The sequence below is a fragment of the Bos indicus x Bos taurus genome, chromosome 3, assembly GCF_003369695.1.
Source record: "Bos indicus x Bos taurus breed Angus x Brahman F1 hybrid chromosome 3, Bos_hybrid_MaternalHap_v2.0, whole genome shotgun sequence".
Taxonomy (NCBI): Eukaryota; Metazoa; Chordata; class Mammalia; order Artiodactyla; family Bovidae; genus Bos; species Bos indicus x Bos taurus.
This window is the reverse complement of record NC_040078.1, coordinates 93,289,439-93,314,608: the sequence shown is the minus strand read 5'-3', so window position 1 is coordinate 93,314,608 and position 25,170 is coordinate 93,289,439. Positions and strand designations below refer to the sequence as shown.

The 25,170-nt window shown below is 56.2% G+C and overlaps 1 protein-coding gene across 3 annotated transcripts; it reads left to right on the top strand.

Moving 5' to 3' along the window:
- The first annotated feature begins 8 nt into the window (after nucleotides 1-8).
- PODN (podocan) lies at nucleotides 9-23,353 on the top strand. 3 transcript variants are annotated; one of them, XM_027537217.1, is made up of 12 exons: nucleotides 11-134; nucleotides 544-637; nucleotides 7,687-7,997; nucleotides 9,382-9,475; nucleotides 11,013-11,077; nucleotides 12,642-12,751; nucleotides 13,725-13,881; nucleotides 14,177-14,292; nucleotides 14,837-15,494; nucleotides 18,508-18,656; nucleotides 19,757-19,964; nucleotides 22,421-23,353. In XM_027537217.1, the coding sequence occupies exons 3-11, from the start codon at nucleotides 7,692-7,694 to the stop codon at nucleotides 19,935-19,937; spliced, it is 1,836 nt and encodes a 611-aa protein (XP_027393018.1). In that variant the 5' UTR covers nucleotides 11-134; nucleotides 544-637; nucleotides 7,687-7,691; the 3' UTR covers nucleotides 19,938-19,964; nucleotides 22,421-23,353. The 3 variants fall into 3 exon arrangements, with proteins under 3 accessions (XP_027393019.1, XP_027393018.1, XP_027393017.1); XM_027537218.1 differs by lacking the exons at nucleotides 544-637; nucleotides 22,421-23,353 and adding an exon at nucleotides 21,003-22,368 and having other exon boundaries at nucleotides 9-134; XM_027537216.1 differs by lacking the exon at nucleotides 544-637.
- Nucleotides 23,354-25,170: the final 1,817 nt, after the last annotated feature.

Below are 25,170 nucleotides of genomic sequence, written 5' to 3'. Positions count from 1 at the left end.
GGCGGGGAGGAGAGAACCCACAACAAAACTTGCGTCGGTCGCCGAGCGCACGGCTGGACTTGAATGGAAGGAGCCCACGCCCGCGGAGCGCAGCCGAGACTCGGGAGAGCGCGGTGGGCCGGCGGGCGCAGCAGGTACCGGGCGCAGGCGGCCGGGTGGGCCGAGGGCCGGGACCTGGCTGGGCAGCGGACTCGGACTTCCCGCCCTGGTACGATGGCCCCAGCAGCTGGCCCGGCGGGGCCACGCATCTCGCCCCCTCAGTCGAGCCCTACCCGGAGGGCGCAGCCAAAGAGATCTGCCTCAGGGGCGCGACCCTCCGCGGTCCCGACCCGGCAGGGGCCTGTTCTCATCTCCGGCGGGAGGCTGGTCCCAGCCCCGGCCCCTCCCGCTGCGCACATCTGGAAAGAATCTGCGGGCGGATGGGAGGGGGCAGTGGAAGGGGGCAGGCGACAGGGAACGTAGGGGGCAGGTGGAACGGGGAGGGTAGAGGAGCCCTGTACTTGGAGCCTGGTCGCTGAGTATGCCCGTGTCTTTCCACGTCAGATCATCCCAGGTAGCCCACTCTTCGACCCCTTTACAGACAGAGAAACTGAGGCCTGTAGCGGGGCAGAGATCTGCTCCCAGGACGCGCGGACAGGTGAGGCGGAGCCCGCGCGTCCCTGTCCCAACCCGCTCTGGGCTTGGCTCCTCAGCCCCGCGCCGCGCAGTCTCTGAGCCAGAGCTCTCAGCTGGTGTCTGGTGTCTGTCTGTCTATCCGGCTGCCTCCCCGCTGGGACAGCGGGACTGAGAAGGGCGTTGGGGGATGGCGGCGTAGTGCAGGGTCCGGGGCGAGGTGGGCGCGCCCCGGCGAAGGCGCTCAAAGCTCCTAGGTCCTTAAACCTCCAGGCGGGCCTGGGCGGGGGATGCGATCCGGCATTAAAATACCCGATGCGCCGTCAGGTGGAACAGGGGGCGGCGGCGAGCTGCTGGTGGCCTCCGGGGCTGGGGCTGAGGCTGGGGGTGGGCGGTAGCGGCAGCCTGAAGTTCAGGAGAGGAGCAGACACAAGCGTGCTTGCGGCAATGATCGTCCGGATCCGAGTCTGGGATGCACAGAAGGATGCGCACCCTGCACCTTGCAGAGCATCATGGAAAGATGGAGGGACACACACACTGGAACGTCTACCCTTGGACTTCAAGCTGGTCCGGGAAAGTGATGCTGTGGTCAACCCAGCTACAGAAGGCCCCACTGGGAGCCCCTGGGAGGTCATGTCCCCTTTTAGGGTCCAGGGCCAGCCTTTTCAAGTTAAGAAATGTCAGATTCACATGAATGCTTTCATGAAATCTTGAGGGAGCATCTTTGTCCCTTCTATCTGAGTCTTGGGACAGGGGTGACTTAATGGTTGCACCTTTAGGCCTGGCAGAGTCCTACATAAGAGCTCTGACCATGATCTCCTTAGAACCCTTGATAGCTCCCTATCAGCAACCCCTTAGCAGATTGCCTGATGCCCTTGGAAACTTGACTTTCCCTTCCCTGTTTACCCTTAAACACATCTTCCTCTTTACCCTCCCCACATTGTGCCTTTGCTCATGGCTTGCCCTCTGCCTTGAGTGCCTTTTCTTTCCCTTTGTCCACCAGGAGAATCCCTACTCAGTCTTCAGGACCGGCCCAAGGCTCTGAGCAGGAGTCAGAAGACACAAAATCTAATCCTGGCCTTGCCTTTAAAATACTAATGAGTAAACTGAGGAAATCAGACCAGATAATAATATTGTAGATCTTTCCAAGTCTGCCTTTCACAAATACATTCCTTCATTCAGCAAACATTTCCTGAGCACCTGCTCCTTGCCTAGGGAGTCAGGGAAAGCTCAGCTGAGCCCTGAAGGGTGCTGCGGGAGCATCACAGAACTCCCTAACCCAGCAGGAGTGGCTTCCCAAGGCAAAAGCATTAGAGTAGCAGCTTGCTGGGAGTGGGCAACAGTGGGAGCCTCTTTGTGCTTTAGTTTTCTCCTCTGCAAAGTAGGAAGACTCATTCTTAGTCTTGGGATTTCTGTTGTAGTCAGTAAGATACAGCTTTTGGGGCCCAGCACAGAGCAGATGCTCAGCAAATCTTTACTGAATTTGAGTGGAGGAGGGAGGTGGTGCTGGGGGCTGAGGACTGACCTCCTAATTTGGATCTCCCTTCACCCTCCTTCTTCTAGTCCTGCCTTAACCCCTCATTTAAGCAGTTCTGGGCCTTAAGGTTTGGTTCCCGGGGGGTAGGGGGGGGGTGGGTGACAGTGGGTTCCAGCTATTTCCACAGTAACAGTAACCCCAAGTATGTTGCACTTGCTGGGTTCCAGCATCAGCTGGGCACGTCTTTTCATTGACTCCTCATGAGGAGCTCTTATCTCATTGCTTAGACTAGTAAACAGAGGCTCAGAGCATGGAAGCGACTCATCCAGGTGCACACAGCAATTCAAATTAGAACAACTCCAACAGACTGAACTGTCCCTCTCGCCCAACAGTGTGAGCTCTGCTCATCAGGACTGCTCACTCTGGGGACTTCCAAAGCCTCGAAAGGCTGTTCTTCCACACACAGCTCCAACATGGCTCAGCACAAAGAAGGGACTTGGGGGCTTATCTTGCTCCACATTCTTAGAGAAACAAAACAAAAAAATTGAGACTCAGATGGGTCAGTGATGTCACCAAAGTCACAAGCAAATGAGGTGGTGGAACTGGAGCTACCCAGGATCCCAAGGCCCTCAGGGTGGCTGGCCAAGCTGGAAGAAGGGGGACATAGAACTGGGGCCACCACTCTCCAAGCCCTGTCACTCCTCCCACTCCCTTGAAACCACCTCTTCCTCTCCATCCTGCAGCTCAGCAGCTCCCTCCGCCTAGACCAATCTTATTATCCCTTGCCTGCAGCACTGCACAGCCTCTATGAGCTCCCGATGGTCCCTCCATAAGCCTACCTATGCCACACTCCAGTTCTTCAATAACCTCTCATCTCTCCAAAGATAAGGGATACTCTTCCTAATCTGGCTGTCTACTTTTTTCTTGGCTTGGACCATGGCCACTGCCCAGTCCTCCAACCCCCACCAGATACTCTAGTGAGCTTTGTAGAGGTCACGTGAGTGCTCTTGCCCCAGGGCCTGTGCGCACACTGACCCCTTTGCCTGTATCACCCATTTCCTTTTGCCTGATAGTCATCCTTCATGGCTAGATAAAGCATTGCTTTTTCTTGAAGTCTTTTTAGCCTCGGACATACTTAGGCCTCCTCTGGGCCCCTGTGGACTCTAGGTTCCCTCTATCACACCTCTGATGACACTGGTATTATAATACTCAATTTACACAAAATGTCTAGACCAGCACTGACCAACAGAAATATGAGAACCACCAATGTAAGCCTTGTGTGTGACATAAAGTTTTCTAGAAGTCATGTTAAAAAGAGTAAAATGACACAGGCAAAGCATTTTTAAAAAAATTAATTTATTTTTAACTGGAGGATAATCGCTTTACAATATTGTATTAGTTTCTGCCATATAGCAACATGAATCAGCCATAGTTATAAATACGTGCCCTCCCTCTTGCACCTCCCTCCCACCTCCCACCCTGTCCCACCCTCTAGGTAGTCACAGAGCACTGGGTTTGAGCTCCCTGCGTCATACAGCAAATTCCCACCCTGCTATCTGTCTTACATATGATATTGTATACGTTTCAATGCTACCCTCTCTATTCATCCCATCCTCTCCTTCCCCCACAGTGTCCACAAGTTTGTTCTCTATGTCTGCATCTCCATTCAATTCAGTTCAGTTCAGTTGCTCAGTCACGTCCAACTTTTTGCGACCCCATGAACCACAGTGTGTCAGGCCTCCCTGTCCATCACCAACTCCCAGAGTCCACCCAAACCCATGTCCATCAAGTCGGTGATGCCATCCAACCATCTCATCCTCTGTCATCCCCTTCTCCTCCTGCCCTCAATCTTTCCCAGCATCAGGGTCTTTTCCAATGAGGCAGCTCTTTGTATCAGGGTGCCAAAGTATTGGAGTTTCATCTTCAACATCAGTCCTTCCAATGAACACCCAGGACTGATCTCCTTTAGGATGGACTGGTTGGATCTCCTTGCAGTCCAAGGGACTCTCCACTACTATCCTGCAAATAGGTTCATCAGTACTATCTTTCTAGATTCCACATATATGCATTAATATATGATAGAAACAGGCAAAATTTTAATAATTTAGCTCAAAATGTGCAAATATTGTCATATAATACTATAAAAATAAATGAGATATTTTATGTTATTAATATTAATGATATATTTTACATTTTTTGTACTGTTTGAAATCCATATATACTACATTTTATACTTATAGCACCTCTCAATTTAGTGTAGCCACATTTCAAGTGCTGATAGCCACATGCAGCCACCGTATTGAGCAGTAGCTATGTGAGGTTTTTTAAGGGCAGCAGCCATACCTGAGTCACTTGTTTGGGTCCTCAGTGCCCAGCTGTGCTTGGCCCAGGGAAAGGCTCCATGGCTTTGTGGTTAAGACCCAGGCTGGGAACTTGGCCTTGCCACTTAACAGCTGTGTTATATTGGCCAACCCCATTGGGCCTCAGCTGCTTATCTATAGTGTAGTAGTGATAACATTTTCAATCTGGCTCATATGTTAATATAAATTAAATATTTGTATAGATACAGTGTGGAAAAGGCAATGGCACCCCATTCCAGCACTCTTGCCTGGAAAATCCCATGGACGGAGGAGCCTGGTAGGCTGCAGTCCATGGGGTCTCCAAGAGTCGGACACAACTGAGCGACTTCCCTTTCACTTTTCACTTTCATGCATTGCAGAAGGAAATGGCAACCCACTCCAGTGTTCTTGCCTAGAGAATCCCAGGGACGGGGGAGCCTGATGGGCTGCCGTCTATGGGGTCGCACAGAGTCGGACACGACTGAAGCGACTTAGCAGCAGCAGCATAGATACAGTGTACAGATCCTTACAGATGCAAAACTGAAGGTGAAGGATGAGAACTAGCTGGTCTAGTGAGTGTATAAGATTTGTGGGGAGGATCCTTCTTCTTGGCCTCCTGCCCTGATTGAATCTGGGGCCTGGGCCTGTGCCCATACTTCGTCTCCCAGAGTTTGGATTTGCAGTGGGGTCAGACAGGTGGGCAGGCAGGCTAGGGAGACTCAGGTCTAATGCAGGTGCTCCAGGGGCTGGAAGCTGTTGAGATAGCTGGGGGGTTATAACGAGCCCTGGGAATAGACGGTCAGTAGACTGGCCAAGGATTTATTGCCCATTTGGTCAGGGCGTGAGGCAGAGGGGTGTGGTAGGGCAGGCAGGGCCAGGCTGTAGCATGCATCCATCACTGCTGCTGATGGAGCCTGGGAGCCTGGGAGCCTGTGTGCTTGGGCCCCCTGGTTCTCTGCTGCCTCAGGGGCCTGAGTCTGCCGAGGCCTTGTGGACCTACCTATGGGTCAAGCTAGTCTGGCTGCCGGCCATCTTCTCTCTCCTCACAGCTTTCTTTCTGGGGCCTCATGCCCCTTTTACAGGGCTTACGTAGGCTGGTGGGCAGTGGTTATTTTACTGGGGTCTGCTGCCTCTTGGAGACTAAGGGCATGGACCTTATCTACTTTACCTGTATCCCCTAGGCCTAGCACAGGGCTAGATGGGGCCTCACCTTCAAGAGCTGGCTGAGCCAAGTGAGGCTAAGCAGTATCTGAAATACCGCAGCAGCCACGGGGCAGCAGAATTCGCTGAAGAATGGAATGTGCAAATCTTCAGTGAGGAGGTGGGCCTAGCACTGGGCCAGAAAGGCACAATCAGGAGCTATGCACTGGAAGGGGAAGAAGCAGGGGCTTCTGAAGCCGACAGTGTTGTGGTTGGGACATCAACAGTGCCCATGGATCGGATGTTAGTGGTGGAGCTAACTAGCAGGGAGCTGACATTTATTGAGCACTTACTGTGTGCAGTACATGCATCCCACTGACTCTCACAGTCCCCCCAACAGGAGAGCTCTGGGGCCACCCAGTTGGATGGGGAGGAATGTGAGATTTAGAGGGTGGCAAAGCTTGCCCAGAGTCACAGGACTGATGAGGGCCAGAGCAGAGGTCACAGCCCCGGCTCTCTGGCTCAGAGCATGCCTGCTTAACCAGACATCAGTATCACCATCAAGCTCCCTGTTTGCTCAACCCTCCCAGACCCAGCATCTCATCAGAGCTTTCTAACCACTGGGCTGTGATCCCTGGGCTCATGGTGGGAAGAGATCCTCAGGCTGCAGAGTGGGTGCACCTAGGCTTGGACGCCTGTCGTGTACCTGCGTCGTAAGCATCACAATAGTGAGAGCAGCTTCATCATCCAGTGGGTGCCGGGGGCTTTGCATCTGCTTTCTTGCTGATTCCCTCCAGGAGTTCTGAGGTTAGATCTGTTATCTGCATTACAAGATGAGGAACAGGCTCAGCAAGGTCAGAGGCACTGAGCAGTAAAGGGGACCTGACCTGGGTGTGTATGACTCCAGAGTCCGCGTACCAGAGCTACCGCTTGTCCCAACTTACCGCACCCCAGAGATGTTTGCTAAGTGAGTCTCTTACAGGGAACTCCAGGGACCAGCCCAGAGCTAAGCCATGCCCATGGCTGCCTGGATGATGGAACCCCAGCATCTTCCCCAGTGGCCTAAGGCCACCCCTCTACCTGCTCCTTGCTGCCTTAAGGGACCATGCTGGGGAGAGGTCTCTTGCAGGTGGCAGTTGACCAAGAGCACCACAGGTTGCTGGTGAGGGCAGCTGAGGGTGCAAACACCAGAGACAGGACTTGAGTGTTTTTCAGGCAGTAGCTGCTCCATTCACTAATGACTACTCTGTGTGAAGCACACAGGGACAGAGAATGGCTCACAGCTCTGTGTGGGAGAAACACAAAACATCACATTTTCAACTCATGCCAAGCCCTGGGGGAACAAAGTGATACCGAGCCCTGGGGCATCTCATATGCCAGGGGACCTAACACTGGCGTTAGTTCTTGGAGAAACTGCTGATTGCACAAGAGGCAGGGCGGGGAGAGGGGGGCGGGTGGTGGCGGTTCTAGGCAGAAGGAACAGCACATCCCAAGGCCTGGAGGGAGGAACACGAAACAGACAATAAGCAGGGCAGGTGAATGTGGGAGCTGGAGGAGAGGCAGGGCCATGTCCTGAAGATCCTGGAATGGCAATCTGAGGTGCTGGGACACCTCAGACCTGTGGTGTCCCAGACCTGTTGCTGGCCCACCATGACCTGTGGCTGCTCAACGGACAGGCCCCTTCCAGCACTGCCTGTGCCAGGACAGCGAGAGCTCAGCCAAGTCCAAGCCAAGCCCTGCAAGTCCAAGCTCTTCCCAGGCCTCAGCTTTCCTTTCTGTGAAATGAGGGCACAGATCCCTTGAGGCCAGGCCCAGAGAGGGTTCTGGGAGGTTTTGCAGATCTGCTTAAGGACAGGGATTCAGCTCACCTGCCCCCCACTCCCACCCCTGCATCCCCCCTCCCCAGCCGCCAGAGGGCAGAGCTGATAAGGGGGTGTGGATGGGAGGGCGGCAGCCAGCAGAGCTGGTGTGTGCAGAGGACAGGGTCTAGAGGGGCTCTGCCCTGTGGCGTGGAAGGCCCCAGCATGACTTCCATGGGCCCTAGTCCTTTGGCTGCGCTACCTGATAAGTTAAGTCAGCCCCGGTCTCTGGGTGAGTCTGAATTGACCCCTCCTGCAGGCACCATGGCCCAGGGCTGGGCGCTGCTGCTCCTGCTGCTATTGCCGCGGCAGCTGGGAGTGGTGCTCGCCGTGAGGGCCCCAGGATTTGGCCGAAGCGGCGCCCGCAGCCTGAGCCCCGAAGAGAATGAATTCTCGGAGGAGGAGCCGGTGCTAGTCCTGAGCCCTGAGGAGCCGGGACGTGGCCCAGCCACCATCGGCTGTCCTCGAGACTGCGCCTGCTCCCAGGAGGGGGTCGTGGACTGCGGCGGCATCGACCTGCGCGAGTTCCCGGGGGACCTGCCCGAGCACACCAACCACCTGTCCTTGCAGGTGAGGTTGGGACGCTGTGCCAGTGGTCACGGTCACCGGGGGCTGCCCCACACATAGTGGCTCCCATCCTGGAACCACCCCACCCCCACCACAGTCCTTGCCTATGGCCTCCCACCCTCCAGACGCAGGGCGCTAGGGCAGGTCAGACAAAAGGATGACTCCACCAGGGGCATCCCGGCTCTGACATTCCGGGCACAGAGCCCTGTGATGTTATGACCTGCTTTGTCTCGTGGCAGGAGTCTGGGCTGAGGCTGTCTGTAGAGTCAGGACCTGTCTGAGCTCCAACACAGACTTGTCCTCAGCTGACCCTCTGGGAAGACAGGGTACCTCAGACACCATTATGGACCAGGAAAGTGAACACACAGCAGACCCCCAAGGAGCACCCTGGGGGCTCGGGGGGTCTAGTGCTGTCCCCAGCTGAGGCCCAGTCTAGATTTTAGAACCTCCCGAAGTGGGACACAGCATCCCAGATGAGAACTCTGGGGGCATTGATGCGACCATAATCACCTTCATGTAGCCCTGAGGGACAGGGAGGGGCTGCTGTGCCTGTTTCCAAAGGAGACCAGGCCCAGAGAAGGACAGTGACCGGCCCATGGTCACACAGCCCCCATGGGTCTGCACTGGCGGTGGTGGGAGCCCAAGACCAAGGGACCTTGAGGGAAAGAGACAAGCCGAGGACAGGACTTATTCTTGGTTCATTCACCAAGTAGCTCCTGTGAACCAGCTCTATGCTTCTGGTCCTGTGTGGGCTGCTGGGCAAGTAGGAAGGTCTCGGACATATATTGCCTGTGAGGTGCTCACTGTCTATCTGGGAGGCAGAGACCTAAACAGGTAGAAGGAATAGACAGAGATTGAAGGACTGGTGCTGTGAGGCCAGAGCAGCTCCTAGTCCAGCCCCCAATCCAACCCAGGAAGGCTTCTGGAGGAGGTGCTACCTGACCCAGGTTTTAAAGCATCTCAAGGGGAAGCGGGATCCCCTGGGCCAGGAACCAAAGTGGGTTTCTGGCTTGGGGAAGGGGGGAATGGGCTGGGGACACCTGTCACTAAGTGGGAACAGTTCTGGAGGGAAGACAGCATTCTAAATTTGAACTGCCTGTGGATATCTGTGTGTGTGTGTGTGTGTGTGTATACGCCTGCACTCTTAGAAGGGGGGCCTGCACCTCTGCTGTGGATACTGCTGTACCTGCAACACCCACATGTGGGCCTGGCTCAGAGCCCGTACCCAGGGTCTGTCCACCATGGGGCAAAATCCCAACGGAGGGGCCCAACGGAGGGACTGGCTCCTGCGAATGGACTGAGCTGGGTGCAGGCCTCTAATGGGGCAGGAGCCCTGGACACCCCCCCTTGTGTTGTCTCCTCACCGTCTCCACCTCTCCCCACCTAGAACAACCAGCTGGAGAAGATCTACCCCAGGGAGCTCTCCCGGCTGCATCGGCTAGAGACGCTGAACCTCCAGAACAACCGCCTGACTTCCCGAGGTGAGGGATTGCCCAGGGCTGGGGGCTGGGGCCCCAGACAGGAAACTAGGTGCCTATGGGGAAAACCCTGCCCTGCAGACCCTGGCATGTGGGAAAGAGCAGGCCTGGGCTGGGCTGGCCTCCAGATCCACAGCACGTGCTCCTGTGGTTGCCTAACAGCCACCGCTGGGTGTTTCTGAGACCCCGGAGTCTGATCAAGGGAGAGGCTTCAGAGCAGCTCAGACTCCAGCGTCCGAGGAATCACAGAGGCCTTTAGAATCAAAGAGTGTAGAATCCTCAAATTTTAAAAGTTTTTTTTTTTTTTTTCTGATGATGAAAATAGTTTCTAATTATAGTAGAAAATTTGGAAATATAGAAATTAGAATACAAAAAAACCCACTCATTATCCTGCCACTGCCACCTGAAAAGTGAAAGTGAAAGTCACTCAGTCGTGTCCGACTCTGCAACTCCATGGACTATACAGTCCATGGAATTCTCCAGACCAGAATACTGGAGTGGGTAGCCTTTCCCTTCTCCAGGAGATCTTCCCTACCCAGGGATCGAACCCAGGTCTCCTGTATTTCAGGCAGATTCTTTATCAGCTGAGCCACATGAAGTTCATCACTATTAACATTTTGGTATATTTCTTTCCATTAAAAAAAAAAGGCATAATTTATACACCATAAAGTTTATCCAACTTAAAGATATAATCTGATGAGTTTTTATAAGTTTATATGTTGTACAGCCATCACTACAATCCAATCCAGTCTTTTTTCTTTGTGTTTTTAATTCATAGCTGTACCGATAGTATTGATACTATAACTGTTATAATTGCTTTGTTTCACTTAGCTGTTAGCTCAGCAGCATTTCTCATGTTGCTGAAAACTCTCCACGGCCATCATTTGACACAGGGTATTCCACAGAGGGATGCAGCACAGTTTATGTAACTGTTCCCTCTTGTTAGATACTTGGGTGAGTCCCAGCATCTGAGGGTCTGGGAGCTCAGAACTGAGTGTCAGAGGCCGACCTCAGGACTGGAGAAGGGCCAGCCTGGCTGGGCTCCTGGTGACAGCTGGGTTCTGACAGCGCATCTGCCAGATGGGGCAGGAGAGGGCCAGGTGCAGGGCGGGGGTGGGAAGGGGCTCAGAAGCCATTGGCCTGCCCTACCCTGCCTGGGGCTGGGTGTGAAGATTCTCTCTGACCCTCTGGAGCTGTCCCCAGGGGCACACTCCTTCTTGGCAGGTCCTCTGCCCTGTGGCCTGATCTTTTGGGTGCCCATTCCCACCCAGGCTGCCCTGAGAAGGTGAAGAATCAGCCATCTCTCAGCGGACACTTGTCATCTGCTCTTCTGAGCCTGGGCCTCTGAGAGCAGGGTTGGGGGTGGGGTGGCACTGGGCAGGCCTGTTGGGACTGGCTGGGTAGGGGTCAGAGCCGCATCTGCCCCAGGCAGTACCTCCCTGTCCTGGCAGGCGGGGTGGGTGTGGGGTGGTCAGTGCTCACGTGCTCCCCTGTAGCGTCTCCTTCATCCAGGGCTCTGACCGATGCCTGTCCTTTGAAGGGCTCCCGGAGGAGGCATTTGAGCATCTGACCAACCTCAATTACCTGTACCTGGCCAATAACAAGGTGAGGGGCCCGCAGCAGGGCAGGGTGTCTGGGGCTGAGCTCAGGGAACTTTCACCAGGGCCTCTTTGGGGCCAGCTGCTGGGTTCCTACTGGTGCTCAGACACAGTCCAGACCCCGCACTTTAACACAGGGCTTCAGAGTGGTCAGATGATGACTGAGGCCAAGGCCTACATCGGTGTAGTGGGGTGAGAGCTCATCCCCACGGGGAGGGGGCATTGGAGGGCTTCCTGGAGGGATAGCATTTGAAGGGCCACGAAGGGTAATGGGATTTCAACCAGAGGCCTCAAGGGGGAGGGCACTGCAGTAAAAGGGACAGCATGAGTGAAGGGACAGAGGCACTCAGCCTCACAATATTTGGCCTGCCGCAGGGCTCTGTCCTGGCCCTTCTCTCCAAACTCCTAAGGTGGCTATCTCCTCCTTGGTCTATAACACCCATCTACATCAAGGCCACGTCCAGAGGTGGTCTCCAGGCTTTCCCCTATTCCCACATGAGACTCAAAGATCCACCTGCCTCCTCAGCATCTCCCTGGATGTTTGATAGAAATAGAACTACCTGCTCCCCATCTCTGGAAGGGGCATCTCCAACCATCTGCAACGCCACTGGTCAGAGCCATGAATCCAGGAGTACTTGGCTCACCCACGTCTGCTCTCTCCACAGCTCCCCAAACCCCTGCCCTGCCCACCAGCACAGGACAACCACCTTCTCATCTGTGGCCCTTCTCCTCAGAGCAGCCAGAGGGGTTTTTCAAAATCTTGCCCCACTCTAGCTCTATATTGTCCCTTCCCCACTTAAAACCCTCCCAACGGCTTCACCCTCTGCCCAGGAAGAAACCCACATGTCTCCTTGAGGCCTGCAGACCTGTGTCCCCGGCCCTCCTGGCTTTCTTAACTCATCTCCCCACTGGCTCCCACCCCCCAAACCTGGCAGATCCCCCCCATGGGCCTCTACTCACTGTTCTTGCTGTGTGGGTGCTCTCCCCCACAGATGGCATTTAGAGTGCCGTCATCTCTTCTCCAAGCACCCCACAAAGTCGTTCATTGTCTTCAGTCTGTTTGAATTCCTGGCACAGCAGTGATCACTCTCGATGCTTTTATTCCTTGTGTATCATCTTCTCCACTAGGATGTAAGCTTCTGGTGTGGGTGGTGTGGGCAGGGATCTGTGTCTTGTTCCCTAGGACATGTCCAGGGCCCGGAACTCTGCCTGCATATTGCAGATTTCAGGGAGTACTGTTGAATAAGTGAAGGGTGGATACCGTGGACTGAGGCTGGAGAAACGTGGGTGCTCACTGTGCCTGCACAGAGGGCCAGTGTCAGGGGGCAGTGAGGGGAGAGGCCAGGAGAATGGGCAGGGCAGGGGACAAGATGGAGAGATTTGAGTGTCAAGCTCAGGACTATGGGGAGCCATAGACATTCTGGTTTTGTGTTATTGGAAACTTTAGAAAGATGGCTCTAGTTGCAGAGAGGAGACAAACTGAAGGGGCTCAGATGAGCAGCAGGTAGTGTGACTCCATGCCGGCCTCTCACCCTCCACTGGTCTTTCTACCCCAACTCTTCCCTTTCCAGCTGACCTTGGCACCCCGCTTCCTGCCAAATGCCCTGATCAGTGTGGACTTCGCTGCCAATTATCTCACCAAGATCTACGGGCTCACCTTTGGTCAGAAGCCAAACTTGAGGTCAGAGGTCAGAGGGGGACCCTGGGCTTAGGTTGGGGAAAGGGGGAAAGCTGAGGCAGAGGTTTCAGGCCCTGAGTGGGGTACAAGCAACCCAGAGAGGAGGGATGGGCAGTGCAGTGCAGCCCTGATGCCCCATGCTCAGGGCTGAGGTGGCAGACACCCAGGGCTGCAGGGGCACAGGGTCTGGAAGGCTGACCCCTAAAGGAGGAGAAGGAGTCAGTCCAGAGGTAAGGACAGAGGGTGATGTCTGGGGAATTGTGGGGAGCAGGTGAGGATAGTTCCCTCCTTGCCCAGCCCCTGGGAAGAGAAGCCTCTTCCAATAGGCAGAGCTGCCCTTGCTGAGAGCTGCTCTGGGTGAGGCCCCACAGCACAGGTATGTGAACAGGGGTGGGGTGGGGGTGCTGGGGAGGAGAAGGTGCTGACAGCCTCAAGTGCCACTCTGTTGTCTTCTCTCCTTGTAGTATGTTAGCTCCATGAGGGCAGGGACTTGTTGGTTCTGTCCACTGCTGTATCTTTAGGATCTGGAACAGTCCTGGCACATAGGGGCACTTACTGTATGCTTGTTGAATGAATGAGGGGTCACCTCCTCTGAATCCAGATCCTGTGCTGGGCACTGGGGACAAAGAGGTGACAGGGACAGGCTCCATTCTCAGGAGGTCCCACAGAGCTCAGAGCCAGCTGTGTGGACAGGCAGGGACTCCAGGGCTGCAACACTTGGGGAACAAGTGAGAACCTTGAAGGTTATGGAGAAGCAGGGACTGGGGATCAGGAAGTCTTGTTTCTTCCACTAACTTGTGGGGTGGTTCCTTCGTCCCCTCGACTATGTAGAGGGAACTGGATTTGGTGGAGTCTGAGGTTGTTGGGATGGGAAGAGGGTGCCCTGGGCCACAGGCTCAACCTGAGCAAGGTCTGGAGGCTCACCAGGTGAGCTGGTGTGGGGATGGTTGAGAGAGAACCTGAGCCTCGCCCCCAGGTCCGTGTATCTGCACAACAACAAGCTGGCGGACGCCGGGCTGCCGGACAACATGTTCAACGGCTCCAGCAATGTTGAGATCCTCATTCTGTCCAGCAACTTCCTGCGCCATGTACCCAAGCACCTGCCACCTGCCCTCTACAAGCTGCACCTCAAGGTGGGAGGGAGAGGGCAGGAAGGAGCACTGCCTGAGCAGGGGGAGAGCCCAGGCCCACATGGGCACAGCCGTGAGGCTTCGGGGCCTCGGCACGAGCTGGGGGGCACCGAATCCACTGCAGACAAGCAGACAGAGACCCAGACACCTGGCCGTCAGTCCCACACTAAGTCATTTAGGCCTGGGCCCTCTCCCCATGGCTCCCCCAGACCCCTCTCCATATCTCATCTCAAGTCTGCATCCTTGCCCCTTGGCTGTCCCTCATGCCCCCTTTGCCACCCTCCCACCCATCTCTCAGAACAACAAGCTGGAGAAGATCCCACCAGGTGCCTTCAGCGAGCTGAGCAACCTTCGTGAGCTGTACCTGCAGAACAACCACCTGACTGATGAGGGCCTGGACAATGAGACCTTCTGGTGAGCCCCTGCCTGGCCTCCGAGTGAGCTCTGCGCTCAGGAGGCCCTTCCCAGGGCTCACCTGGCCAGGTCCTTGCCCACCCGCCCCTGGCCAGTTTTCTCGGAGAAGGAACTTTAAGGCTTGTGCCTTTACTGATACTTCTGTCCCAAAGAATAGCACTATGTAAGTCCTGCCCAAATTCTAGTAAGGCAAGGAAATGTTTGCAGAGGCTGGATTCTTGGTACAACGTAGAAACTCAAGCATTCTTGTTGAAGGCAGATCTATTTTCAGCTTTTTAGGCCCAGGGTAGCCTAAAAGGACAAAAAGCTTTAAACAGTCTTCAAACAAATCCTGTGTCAGAAACCATGCTAGATCCTTCTTACACCAATGTATCATTGAGTCAAACCACTGAGAGGCTGGGAGAGGACTGAGTTCCCCAGTCAGCTAGTGGCAGAGCTGGGATGAGTTAGAGGGAAGTCTCCTGCCACCTTCCTTGGGAGTAATGCTGGAAACAAGTGCCATGTGGGCTCCTGCCCACCGACCTAATCCCCCGCTTCCCTCCAGGAAGCTCTCCAGCCTGGAGTACCTGGATCTGTCCAGCAACAACCTGTCGCGGGTGCCGGCGGGGCTGCCGCGCAGCCTGGTGCTGCTGCACCTGGAGAAGAACGCCATCCGGAGTGTGGACGCGGACGTGCTGACCCCCATCCGCAGCCTCGAGTACCTGCTGCTGCACAGCAACCAGCTGCGCGCGCAGGGCATCCACCCGCGGGCCTTCCAGGGCCTCAAGCGGCTGCACACGGTGCACCTGTACAACAACGCGCTGGAGCGCGTGCCCAGTGGCCTGCCGCGCCGCGTGCGCACCCTCATGATCCTGCACAACCAGATCACCGGCGTCGGCCGCGACGACTTTGCCACCACCTACCACCTGGAGGAGCTCAACCTCAGCTACAACCGCATCACCAGCCCGCGGGTGCACCGCGACGCCTTCCGCAAGCTGCGTCTGCTGCGCTCACTGGACCTTTCGGGCAACCGGCTGCACACCCTGCCGCCTGGGCTGCCACGCAACGTGCACGTGCTGAAGATCAAGCGCAACGAGCTGGTCGCCCTGGCGCGTGGGGCGCTGGCCGGCATGGCCCAGCTGCGAGAGCTCTACCTCACCGGCAACCGGCTGCGCAACCGGGCCCTGGGACCCCGTGCCTGGACCGACCTCTCTGGTCTGCAGGTAAGGGGCCAGGGCTGTGCCCATTTGGGTACTACTGGTCAGGCTGCCCTGAGCCCACCCATCTGCTGGGCCTGGGTGAGGGGGGAGCAGGAGGGCAGGGCCTCTAGAGAAGGGCCTGCTGGGCAGCCTGGGCATTAGGGTATGGAGCCTGGGCCATGCCAAAGGTCTGGGCTCATGGTACAGCAGCACAGGGCAGAGTTCAGCTGGCAGGCAAGGCAGAGCTTTCCACCTGCAGGGACAGGCTTGAGGAACTCTGTAGGGACAAGGGGAGGTCATGGCTGCAGGTGGGGGGCATTGTCCCAGAGGACTGAAGGACAGGGACAGTTCAGGTGGCATGAGAAAGTGGAGCTCACCCACCTGTGGGCACAGGATAGGTGCCTGGAGAAGGCTGGGCTTGGGGGAGGGGAGGATGGCAGGTGCCTGAGGTGGGTTAACCTCACCAGGCTGTAGAGTCTAGAGGAGTGAACTTGAGGTTTCTGGGACTGACCAGTGGCTGTGGCTCCTGTAGCCACAGCCCGAGACAGGAGGGCTGTCTGGCCATGTGAACTGAGCCTCCTTGGTTATAAGTGAAGCCTCCCGACCCAGTGAAGGGCTGAAAGGGACCTTCATTAGGGAACCTGGGAGGCTCTGCTGTTTTACCAGGTCCGCCTCTCCCAAATGTCCTCAGGCCTTGCTCTGCCCTTTTTCGCAGGGCTCTGCTCACTGGGAGGTCTTCCTTCACTGCCTGCCACCTTCCTCTGCTTTGTTGTCTTCATAACCTCTTCCCTCCAACAGTAGGTCATCTGTTTACTTGTTTGTTCCTGCTCTTCCTGCTGGAACACGGCGCAGGCGTTTTAGTCTGTTGTGTGCACTGCTGGACCAGGGCCCTGCTTGTGGGAGGCACACAGTACATGCGTGTCAGGGGAGCTGTCAGGGTGGGGATGTCTGAGGGGAGTGCAGGGGAGAGGCCCTGAGAGTGGGAGGCAGGGAGGTGGGGCTGAGCCCCGAGGATGAGAGGTGGGAGGCGGCTGGTCCTCCAGGAGCAGCCAGGGTCTCCCCCACCCAGAGAGCGCTGCTACGTGTCAGACATCAGGGTCCAGCCACCTGCGCCAGTCTCTCTTGTGCCAGTTCTTAAGGGGTCCCAACCCCATTGCCCTCTCCTCCACACCTGCTCCTCCTGCTGCATTGGCTAATTTGCCGAAGGGGGTGACACCCACCTGGGTGTCCATAGGAAATGTGGATGCTGCCCTGCTACCCCCTTTTCCACACCATCTGACCCCCACTGCCCACTGTTACTGAAGCTGCCCACTCTATCATGACATCTCCCCATCTCTCCACTTCTCTCCATCCTACTGGTCATATCAGAAAGTCAAGTCACCCCCATTTCTTCCTGGACCTCAGCTTCCTAGGAGCATTCTACTCCTATATTCCACATGCAATCAGCAGGTATCTTGAAAAAATAAAAACACAAACGTGCTCACTGTACACCCACCCAGAACCCTTCTGTGGCTCCCCTTTAGAACCCAGACCAGAATCCTGGCCAAGACCTTCAGTGCCTGGTCTGCCTCTGCTCCAAGCTGAGCTTCTTGGTTTCCCAGATGCCCTGGACTTTGTTTATACTGTCCCCTTGGCTGGAAGGCCAGTGACACCTACTCATTCATTCATTCTACCAGCTGATACCAAACCCTGACCACATGCAGACCCGGTTCTAGAACTGAGGACCTAGAGGGGAATAAGACAGATCCAGGGTCACTGCCCTCCTAGAGCTTATCGTATACCTAGGACTCAGCTCAATTATCACCTCCTCAGGAAGCCACCAACGATGGGCAGGTTAAATGGCTGTCTGGGTGAGTCCAGTCAGGAGTGGGGTATTTGGTGAAGATCTTCCTCAGCCTGTTGGATCTTTGCACAAGCAGCTGCTCTCACTGCTCCAGAGCTCCCACCTGTGTTGGCTGCCGTCTGCTCCCCCAACCCTGATTGGGCTGAGTCGGTCCCCTCCCCGGCCCCCGTATCACAGCCCGGTTCCACTGCTGTCATTGTCAGATTGTGGTGTCCATCTCTCCTGCCAGCCTGGCTTCCCGAGCACAGAGGAAGTGTCTCAGTGGATTCCATGTCCCCAGTGTCCACGGGCACTGAGGAGGTCTAGAATGAATGAGGAAGTACTGGATCCGTGGGGAGCAGGGAGTCCTGCTGGTCGAGAAGGTGACAGGGAGGCTCCCTAGGGTGCCTGAATTGTGTGCTCCCCTGAATCTGGAATCTGGATTTATGGCCCCCAGTTCCCTGGCCCTGAGCCCCAGCCTGTCAGGGTGAGGAGGGAGCCTGAGATGATGGAAGCCCACCTGTGGCTACACAGGTGTGTATCAGGGCGAGGGTGCTGACAGCCTGAGGTGCAGGCAGTGAGCCACGCCCAGGCATGTCCAGGGCTCCTTCCTGCTGCAGCTGTGCTCTGCTCCCTGGGAAAACCACCCCATGTCCCTGGCCACCTGCTTCCTGGACTCTAAGCCTGTGGTGAGTCTGACACTGACCAGTCTGGGGCCTGGTTGCCATGCCAGGGTCACTGTGGGCCTTGAATCCTGGCCCTCGGCCCCTGTCCACATGGCCCTGAGATCTACAAAGGAGCAGCCCCGCCCCCATCCTCATCCGACAAAACTGGGTTGTGATTTAAAGACTGGAGGACACCTAGTCCCTGCCCTTCTGGGGTCTTTAGTCTGAGGGAGGTGACAGGTGTGTTAAGGAGGACGGACTTTAGCACCCAGACACTGTGGCCATGAATTCATGTGGCCGGATGGAAGGAGCAGGGTAGGATATACACCAATTAGAACAAGCATTCGGAGTCACAAGCCCCAGCTTCCAGGCTCTACGGGCCCTATGGCCTGCAATGGATCTCTGAACCTCTCCAAGCCTCTGTTTTCCCATCTGGAAATGGGGATAGTTATAGAGCCCGCCTCACGGGGTTATGAGATTTAGAATGCTCCGGGTCAGTGGGAGCTTGGCAAGCTGTCAAGTGCTGTATCTGCCCTGCTCATCCCTGCAGCTGCTCGACATTGCCGGGAATCAGCTCACGGAGATCCCTGGGGGGCTCCCAGAGTCGCTGGAGTACCTGTACCTGCAGAATAACAAGATTAGTGCCGTGCCCGCCAATGCCTTTGACTCCACACCCAACCTCAAAGGGATTTTTCTCAGGTAGGAGGCCCTGCCCCTGCCCCTCAGGGGGCTGCCCAGCTCCAGCAGAATGGTTAGGGCCCATGGGAACCACTCGCAGGTGGAGGCCAGTGCTTGAAGCACGTCAGTGCTTGAAGCAGTGCTTCCATTGAGCAGAGCACTGGTTACATCAGAGAGCCCCAGTGAGCTCCTGTTCCCTTAGCTCTCAAGGGTGGAGACAGTCCTGGCTAGGCCTGGTGAGGTTCACTGGTTTGTGAAAGGGCTTTGGAAACTTTAAAAAGCAGAACTTGTGGGTGTTCTTGATGTTCCTATGGCAGGAAGGGACCACAGAGAGCATCTTCCCAATTTACAGCTGGGAAAGCTGAGGCTCAGAAAGTACAGTTGACTGCTGTGTCCACAGCTGGACAGGCTGGGCCTGGGCCTCAGACCCAGGATAGCAGATGTTCAGGTCATTGCTGGGTTCTGGGGGGGGGGGGTTTAGGATGATTCAGGAGACCCAGCTCCCCAAGGAGAGCAGAACCAGAGTGGTCCTTCCCACCATCCCCCTCCAAGTCAGACAGATCAGAGAAAGGCAGCATGTATACTCCCAGGGGTTTGTGGCCCAGAAGGCTCAGGCTGGGTGACATCAGGGTGCAGTGTGACCTGTGCCTCGGCTCCTGCAGGAGACTGAGGTACAGAGAGTTGAGGGGGCCTGAGATCAGAGCCCAGCCTTCCCCTTCCCAAATGTGTGTCCCCAGCCCACTGTGGCCCTGGCCTTTCCTGTGCTCCTCTACACCCAGCACCAAGGTGACTTCAGGCTGGCCACAGAGCATCCTCAGACCTCCAGGTTAATGCCAATGGGCAGGCAGGGAGGACTTGCCTGTGTCTGCCACCCTCAGATCATAGTAAGAGCATATACAGTGGAGGCCTTCTCTCCTCCTTAAGAGGTCACCCTTCCCCGCTGCAGTAGCCACACAATACCTTGAGCGCCCTGTGATGGCCTGGACTCCTAAGCCCCCTTCTTTTGTGCTTACTGCATGTCTTCCTGGAGGGCCCGTCCCTACCACTCCACTTCTGGGCTGGGTCACTGTGGGGACACTGTTTGGCTCATGGCACAGACCTCACTTGGGTGCCCTGAACAGGTTTAACAAGCTGGCCGTGGGCTCCGTGGTGGAGAGTGCCTTCCGGAAGCTGAAGCACCTGCAGGTCTTGGACATAGAGGGCAACTTTGAGTTTGGTGACGTTTCCAAGGACCGGGGCCGGTTGGAGAAGGAAGAGGAGGAGGAGGACGATGACGAGGAGGAGGAAGAAGAAAGGCGATAGGGACTGGGTGAACGGGATCTGACATAGGTGGGTGGTCTGTGTGGGGCGCCCCAGCCTGCTTCACCACATTCCTGCCCCTAACCCCAGTCTAGGGTCTTTCTGCCCATTCTCCACCCTCTGTACCCTGCTTCATTGTTCATTTTGCAAATCTGTTAGAGCTCTCAGTGTGCTCAAGGCCCTGGGTGTGAGGTTGGGGATGACAGCATGCCAGCGGGAGGCTGGCCCGTGCCAGGGCCTCCATCCACAGCGATGCGTCCCCGATGGGACACACCCAGGGACTGGGAGGGAGGAAGCAGGGAATGAATATGGGGGCCCACAAGGAGGCTACTGCTGCAACCCAAGCCAGAGATGCTGGAGGTGGGCAGTGAGGATGCAGACAAGCAGATGAGCCTGAAAGAGGTCTGGAGGTGCAGACTTGAGGGCCCAGCTAGTCCTGCTGGACGTGGGGTGAGGGAGAAGACAAGATCCCAGTTCTAGCCTGGAATTCCAGGTGAACGATAGTACTATGGAGGAGCAGGTCTGGTAAGGGGAACTGTGAGTTTGGAGGGCACTGGGGAGCTGCCCAGGGTGGACTGGCTATTTGCATCTGGGGCTCCAGAGTGAGGTCTGGCTGGAGAGGGAGGTCCAGGAATCGTAGGCCTTGAAACAGTCCCCGAGGCCACGAGAGGCTGGGGGAGCTCTCCAGGGAGAGAAGAGGGAGGGGGATTGCCAGCTGGAGGGGAGCAGCGGGAGGAAGGGGACAGAGCACCAGGGGAGGGAGGCAGAGCTGCAGACAGCCCAGGACAGAGAGTCATCACACGCACACATAGTGCACCAACGTGCACACACTCACACTCATCAGATGCACAAAGCAGACACTCAAACACACACCGCACATGTGCACACACAGATACACTCGCATGTACTTTACTGTGTATTGACAGATGCAGGACAAGTACACCATTGCACATACTCATGTGTGCATGCGAGTACATACATGCATGCCGCCCCAGGCACATATGCCCTTGTGTGCACATGTGCACACACACATATACACGTGCATGCCTGTTATGCATCCATGCACAGGAAGTGGAAGGAATCAGCTGTGTGAGCACAACAGAGACTGATGGAGCTGAGCATGACCACGGACCCACTGGACTTATCTACAGGGAGGTCAGTTGTGGGGAGCAGTTTCAGGTCCTTGTGGGGAGCAGTTTCAGGGGCAAAGAGGGTGGAGAAAGTGGCTGGAAAGGAGAGGGCTCAGGGATTATAGACAAGTCTGTTGAGAAGTTTGATTGTGAAGAGATGAGTGAGGCTGGTGGTGGGAAGGATGCATGAAGCTCAGCAGGATTCTGTTCACACTGGGCCTTTTTTAAGCAACGGAGCTGGTTTGAATGCCGATGGGGAGAGGCCCATGTTGAGGGAGGAGTTAAAGGCATAAGAGAGGAGAGCTGGGTGTAGCCCCACCTGTGCAAGCAGGAGGAAGGACTGACTTGGGCAGGAGGGTCAGTTCTCCAGAGGCTACAGTCACATGCAGATCAGCGGCTTTGTGGCTGGATGTGAACTCACACCCACTCGATGCCTTCTGGTTTCTCTGTGCAACAGGTACTCAGCAGACCAGGGTGGGTGTGGAGACGATGGCCAGTTGGATCCTTCCATGGCTGAGGTTTTGGCCAGGAGTGTGAGACAGGAAGGCAAGGAACAAGGAAACTGAGGGTGCTGGCAAGAGAGAGGCTGCCTTGCAGATGCTGGGGCTCAGGCTGGAAAGGGAAAGGGTGCAGATGGGAGGGGTTGGTCTCCTGGGGGAGGAGGTCGGAGGGTGGGCATGGTGGTGGGGAGTAGCCATGAGGGGAGGTGTGGTCAGGAGAGATATCAGAGTAAGCTGAGCTGGGGGTCCAGGGGCCACTGGGTCACTATTAGGATGTTGAATTGAAGTAGGGTCTGAGACAGAGAGAAGTCTGAGTGGGGTTGAGGATCCTGTGGAGGACATAGGGAGGAGGGAACAGGGGTCCAGCTGATGGCAGAGAGAGGGGTGAGTGTGCTGGGCTTGCTACCTGACTGTGGAGGGCGACCCCAGAGGCAGTGCTTGGGAGTCACCTTTCTTGACTCCTGGACCCAGGGGCGTGAAGGCAGAGCCCCTTATCTCCATGCATTGTCCTCGGGCAGAGCCAGGGGCCAGTGACTGGGGTGACTAGCCATTCAGTGGGGTGCTGGGGCCCTCAGGAAGGCACTGTGGGTCCTGGGGTGGAGAGAATCTACCCCTCTGGAGGACGTCGACCACAGTCAGCAGCCCCGGGAGAGGCCAAAGGGGTCCAGAGGTTTCCAGTCCACACCAGGCCCCCAGGAGCACCTCCCAGCGGGCGCCCCCCACTGGCTCTGGACTCCCAGGGCAACTTCCCCTTGGGCCTGCGGTTGCTTGACCCTGCTGTAATCCCCTTGGCCCCGGCTGGGTTTGGTGGGCAGGTCTGCCTTGGCCTCCCCTGACTCGCCCGCGTGTTCTGCAGGACGACGGACCGCTGGAGCCTTTCTGCAGCACGTGCCTGAGCCCTGCGTGCCCCTACTCTGCCTTGCTCACAGACACTCCCAGCACAGCGCCCACCAGGCCCCACTCCACACATAGGCTGGACCCAGTCTCCCCTCCCCACCCCTTCCTGCAGTCCATCCACAGCCAGACACCCACACACAGCCAGCTGCATAGCGTCCTCCAAACTTCCCCCTGTCAGCCCCACACTCAATGCTGCCCTCAGTCCCTGAGTCCTACAGACAAGGCAAAGGGTCTGACCAGCCCCAGCACTCATGGGTACCTGCTCCCTGCCCCGTGGACACAATGTACACACACACACACACACACACACATACACAAGTCACATGCAAATAGCTCTTCTCAGTCTCTGCCACCAACAGCTCTTGCCCCAGCCAGAAATGGCCAGCTCGCTGTCTGTCTGTCTGCCCTCTCCGTCTGTCCCTCAGAGAAGACACAGAGTTATCTCCATGCTGTCTGTGGCCAGGTGCCTGCACCCTCTGGAACTCACAGACTGGGTCTTCCTTTCTCTCCATTTGGGGAAAGGAACCCTCAGGACTGCTGCCTTGGCCCACCGGTCATGCTCCCCAAGGCTGGGGCAGTCATTCCCCTCCAGGCCCTGGCCGGGCCCAGACACAGCTTTGCTGGATGAGCCCCACTGATGCCAGAGGGAAGGTCTGAGGCTGCTGATGTCTTGGGCTGGAGCTCGGCAGAGGTGGCGGGGCTGGGTGGAGCAAGAGCGAAGGGCCCAGCTGCACCGATGAGAGAACTTTTTTATTCTTTGAGCCTGAGGGGAGTTCTGGGTGCCTTTTTTTTTTTTTAATTCTTTTTTAAGGAAAAAAAAATGATAAAAACTTCAAAGCTGATTTTTCTTGTTACAGAAAAACTAATATAAAAGCATTACCCCTGTCTGGCAGCCTGTGGCCGTGTCTGTGTGTGCTTCCTGCCAGGTGCTGGGCTGAGGCCTGGCCGGCCGGGCAGGACCCAAGCACTTCAGCACCTTCTGACCAGCAGGAGTCAGCGCAGAGTGCAGTTCTGGGGGCCCACAGAGTCATCCCATGGAAAGAAGTCCAGGGATGCAGGGTTTAGGTGAAGGTGAGGTGGCCTGGAGGCACGTGCAGCCCCTCAACTTGCTGGGGGTCAACAGGTTGGGCCGGGACCACCACACAAAGCCTGTGAGCCCACTCTGTGCTCCCGAGGGGCTGAGCATCCAGGCAGAGGACCTTCAGGCTTTGGGCTGCTCAGAGTTCCTGGGCACTGAGTGGGCATGACTGATGGGGTCTGTCCCATAGCAGATGCTGGGATGCTAAGGGGGCTGGAGGCAGGCCTGGGAGCTGGAGCAGAACCCTCCTCAGGGCCTTGGTCCCTGCAGGCTTGCCTAGAGGTGGCAGACTGGCCCAGTGTGTCACCGTCACCAGCGGGGCCAGAGCTGGCCAGAAGAAAGCAGCCCCCAGCTCAGAGCAAAGAAGAACGTCTGCCAGGCAGAGCTGCCCCACAGAGGATCACATGTCCCGGAAGTGGTGGCCCCCCACCACTAGAGGTGTGTAAGCATGCTGCTGTTGAGCCCAGTAAAGAGCAGCTTCCTGATCCGTATGGAGCAGAGATGTGCCACAGGAAGAGTTATGATAGCTGGACATTTGATCTGTCATAGGTGATTAGGCCTTAAGGAAGGAAGGATGCTCCCAAGATGGATTCTATAGCCTCTAGCCCTATAGTGGGAGGGGGAGCCTAGGGCCCTTCCCAGACTCTTCAGACTATGACCCTGGGAGGAAGATGGAGGTAGTTCAGGAGTGGAGCCTGGGAGGCAGGTGATTGTTGTCGTTCAGCCGACTCTTGGCGACCCCATGGACTGCAACACGCCAGGCTTCCCCATCCTTCACTGTCTCCTGGAGTTTGCTCAAACTCACGTCTATTGAGTCAATGATGCCATCCTACCATCTCATTCTCTGCCGCTCCCTTCTCCTCCTGCCTTCAGTCTTTCCCAGCATCAGGGTCTTTTCCAATGAGTCGGCTCTTCACACCAGGTGGCCAAAGTATTTGGAGCTTCAGCTTCAGCATCAGTCCTTCCACTGAATATTCGACTTGATTACCCTCCTGATTCTCTCATCCCCTCCCCCAGCTTCATGGGCTCCATGGTGCAAAACCCTGGGGCTGTATCTTCTCCCCAAAGTGCATCCAGAGCAGGCTGTGTGGCCAGGGTCCTCTGTGTTCCCTGTGAGCCTCCTAGAGATACTGTGAGGCTGAGGAGAGCGAGGGAAGGAGAGTCTGAAAACTTCTTGGGCACATCCCCTGCTTAAAGCAAAGCATTCACAGATGGGAGCCAGGCTGGCTGAAGAAATGTATTTCTTTTGTGAGGACTGACCTGAGAGTCCTGCCTGTAGAACCCAGGCTATGAGCAGAGTGGTCTGTCCACACCGTGGTTCCCAGACAGGCCCCTGGGCAGCCCAGCACGTGCTCTGCTTCCTGCATGTAATGGCTCAAGCAGGCCTGTCCTCGCTCTGGACACCAGGACAGGCTCATCCACACTCTGGCTGCCCAGGCAGGCCCATCCACACACTGACAGCCCAGACAGACCTGTCTACACTCCAGCTATGCAGACAAGGCTGTTTACATTCCGGCTTCCTGGACAGCCCCGTCTGTACTCGGACTGCCCAGACAAGCAAGTCTGCGCTTTGCCTGTATTAACCCAATAAAGAAATGCTGGTTTGGGTATGGTCACTAAGCCCACAAGCC

Coding starts and splice junctions, on each gene's coding strand:
- PODN (XM_027537216.1), top strand. CDS start 7,692: ATGGCCCAGGGCTGGGCGCTGCTGCTCCTGCTGCTATTGCCGCGGCAG. Junction 12,752..13,724: donor GGTCAGAAGCCAAACTTGAG/GTCAGAGGTCAG, acceptor CCTCGCCCCCAG/GTCCGTGTATCTGCACAACA. Junction 14,293..14,836: donor CTGGACAATGAGACCTTCTG/GTGAGCCCCTGC, acceptor GCTTCCCTCCAG/GAAGCTCTCCAGCCTGGAGT.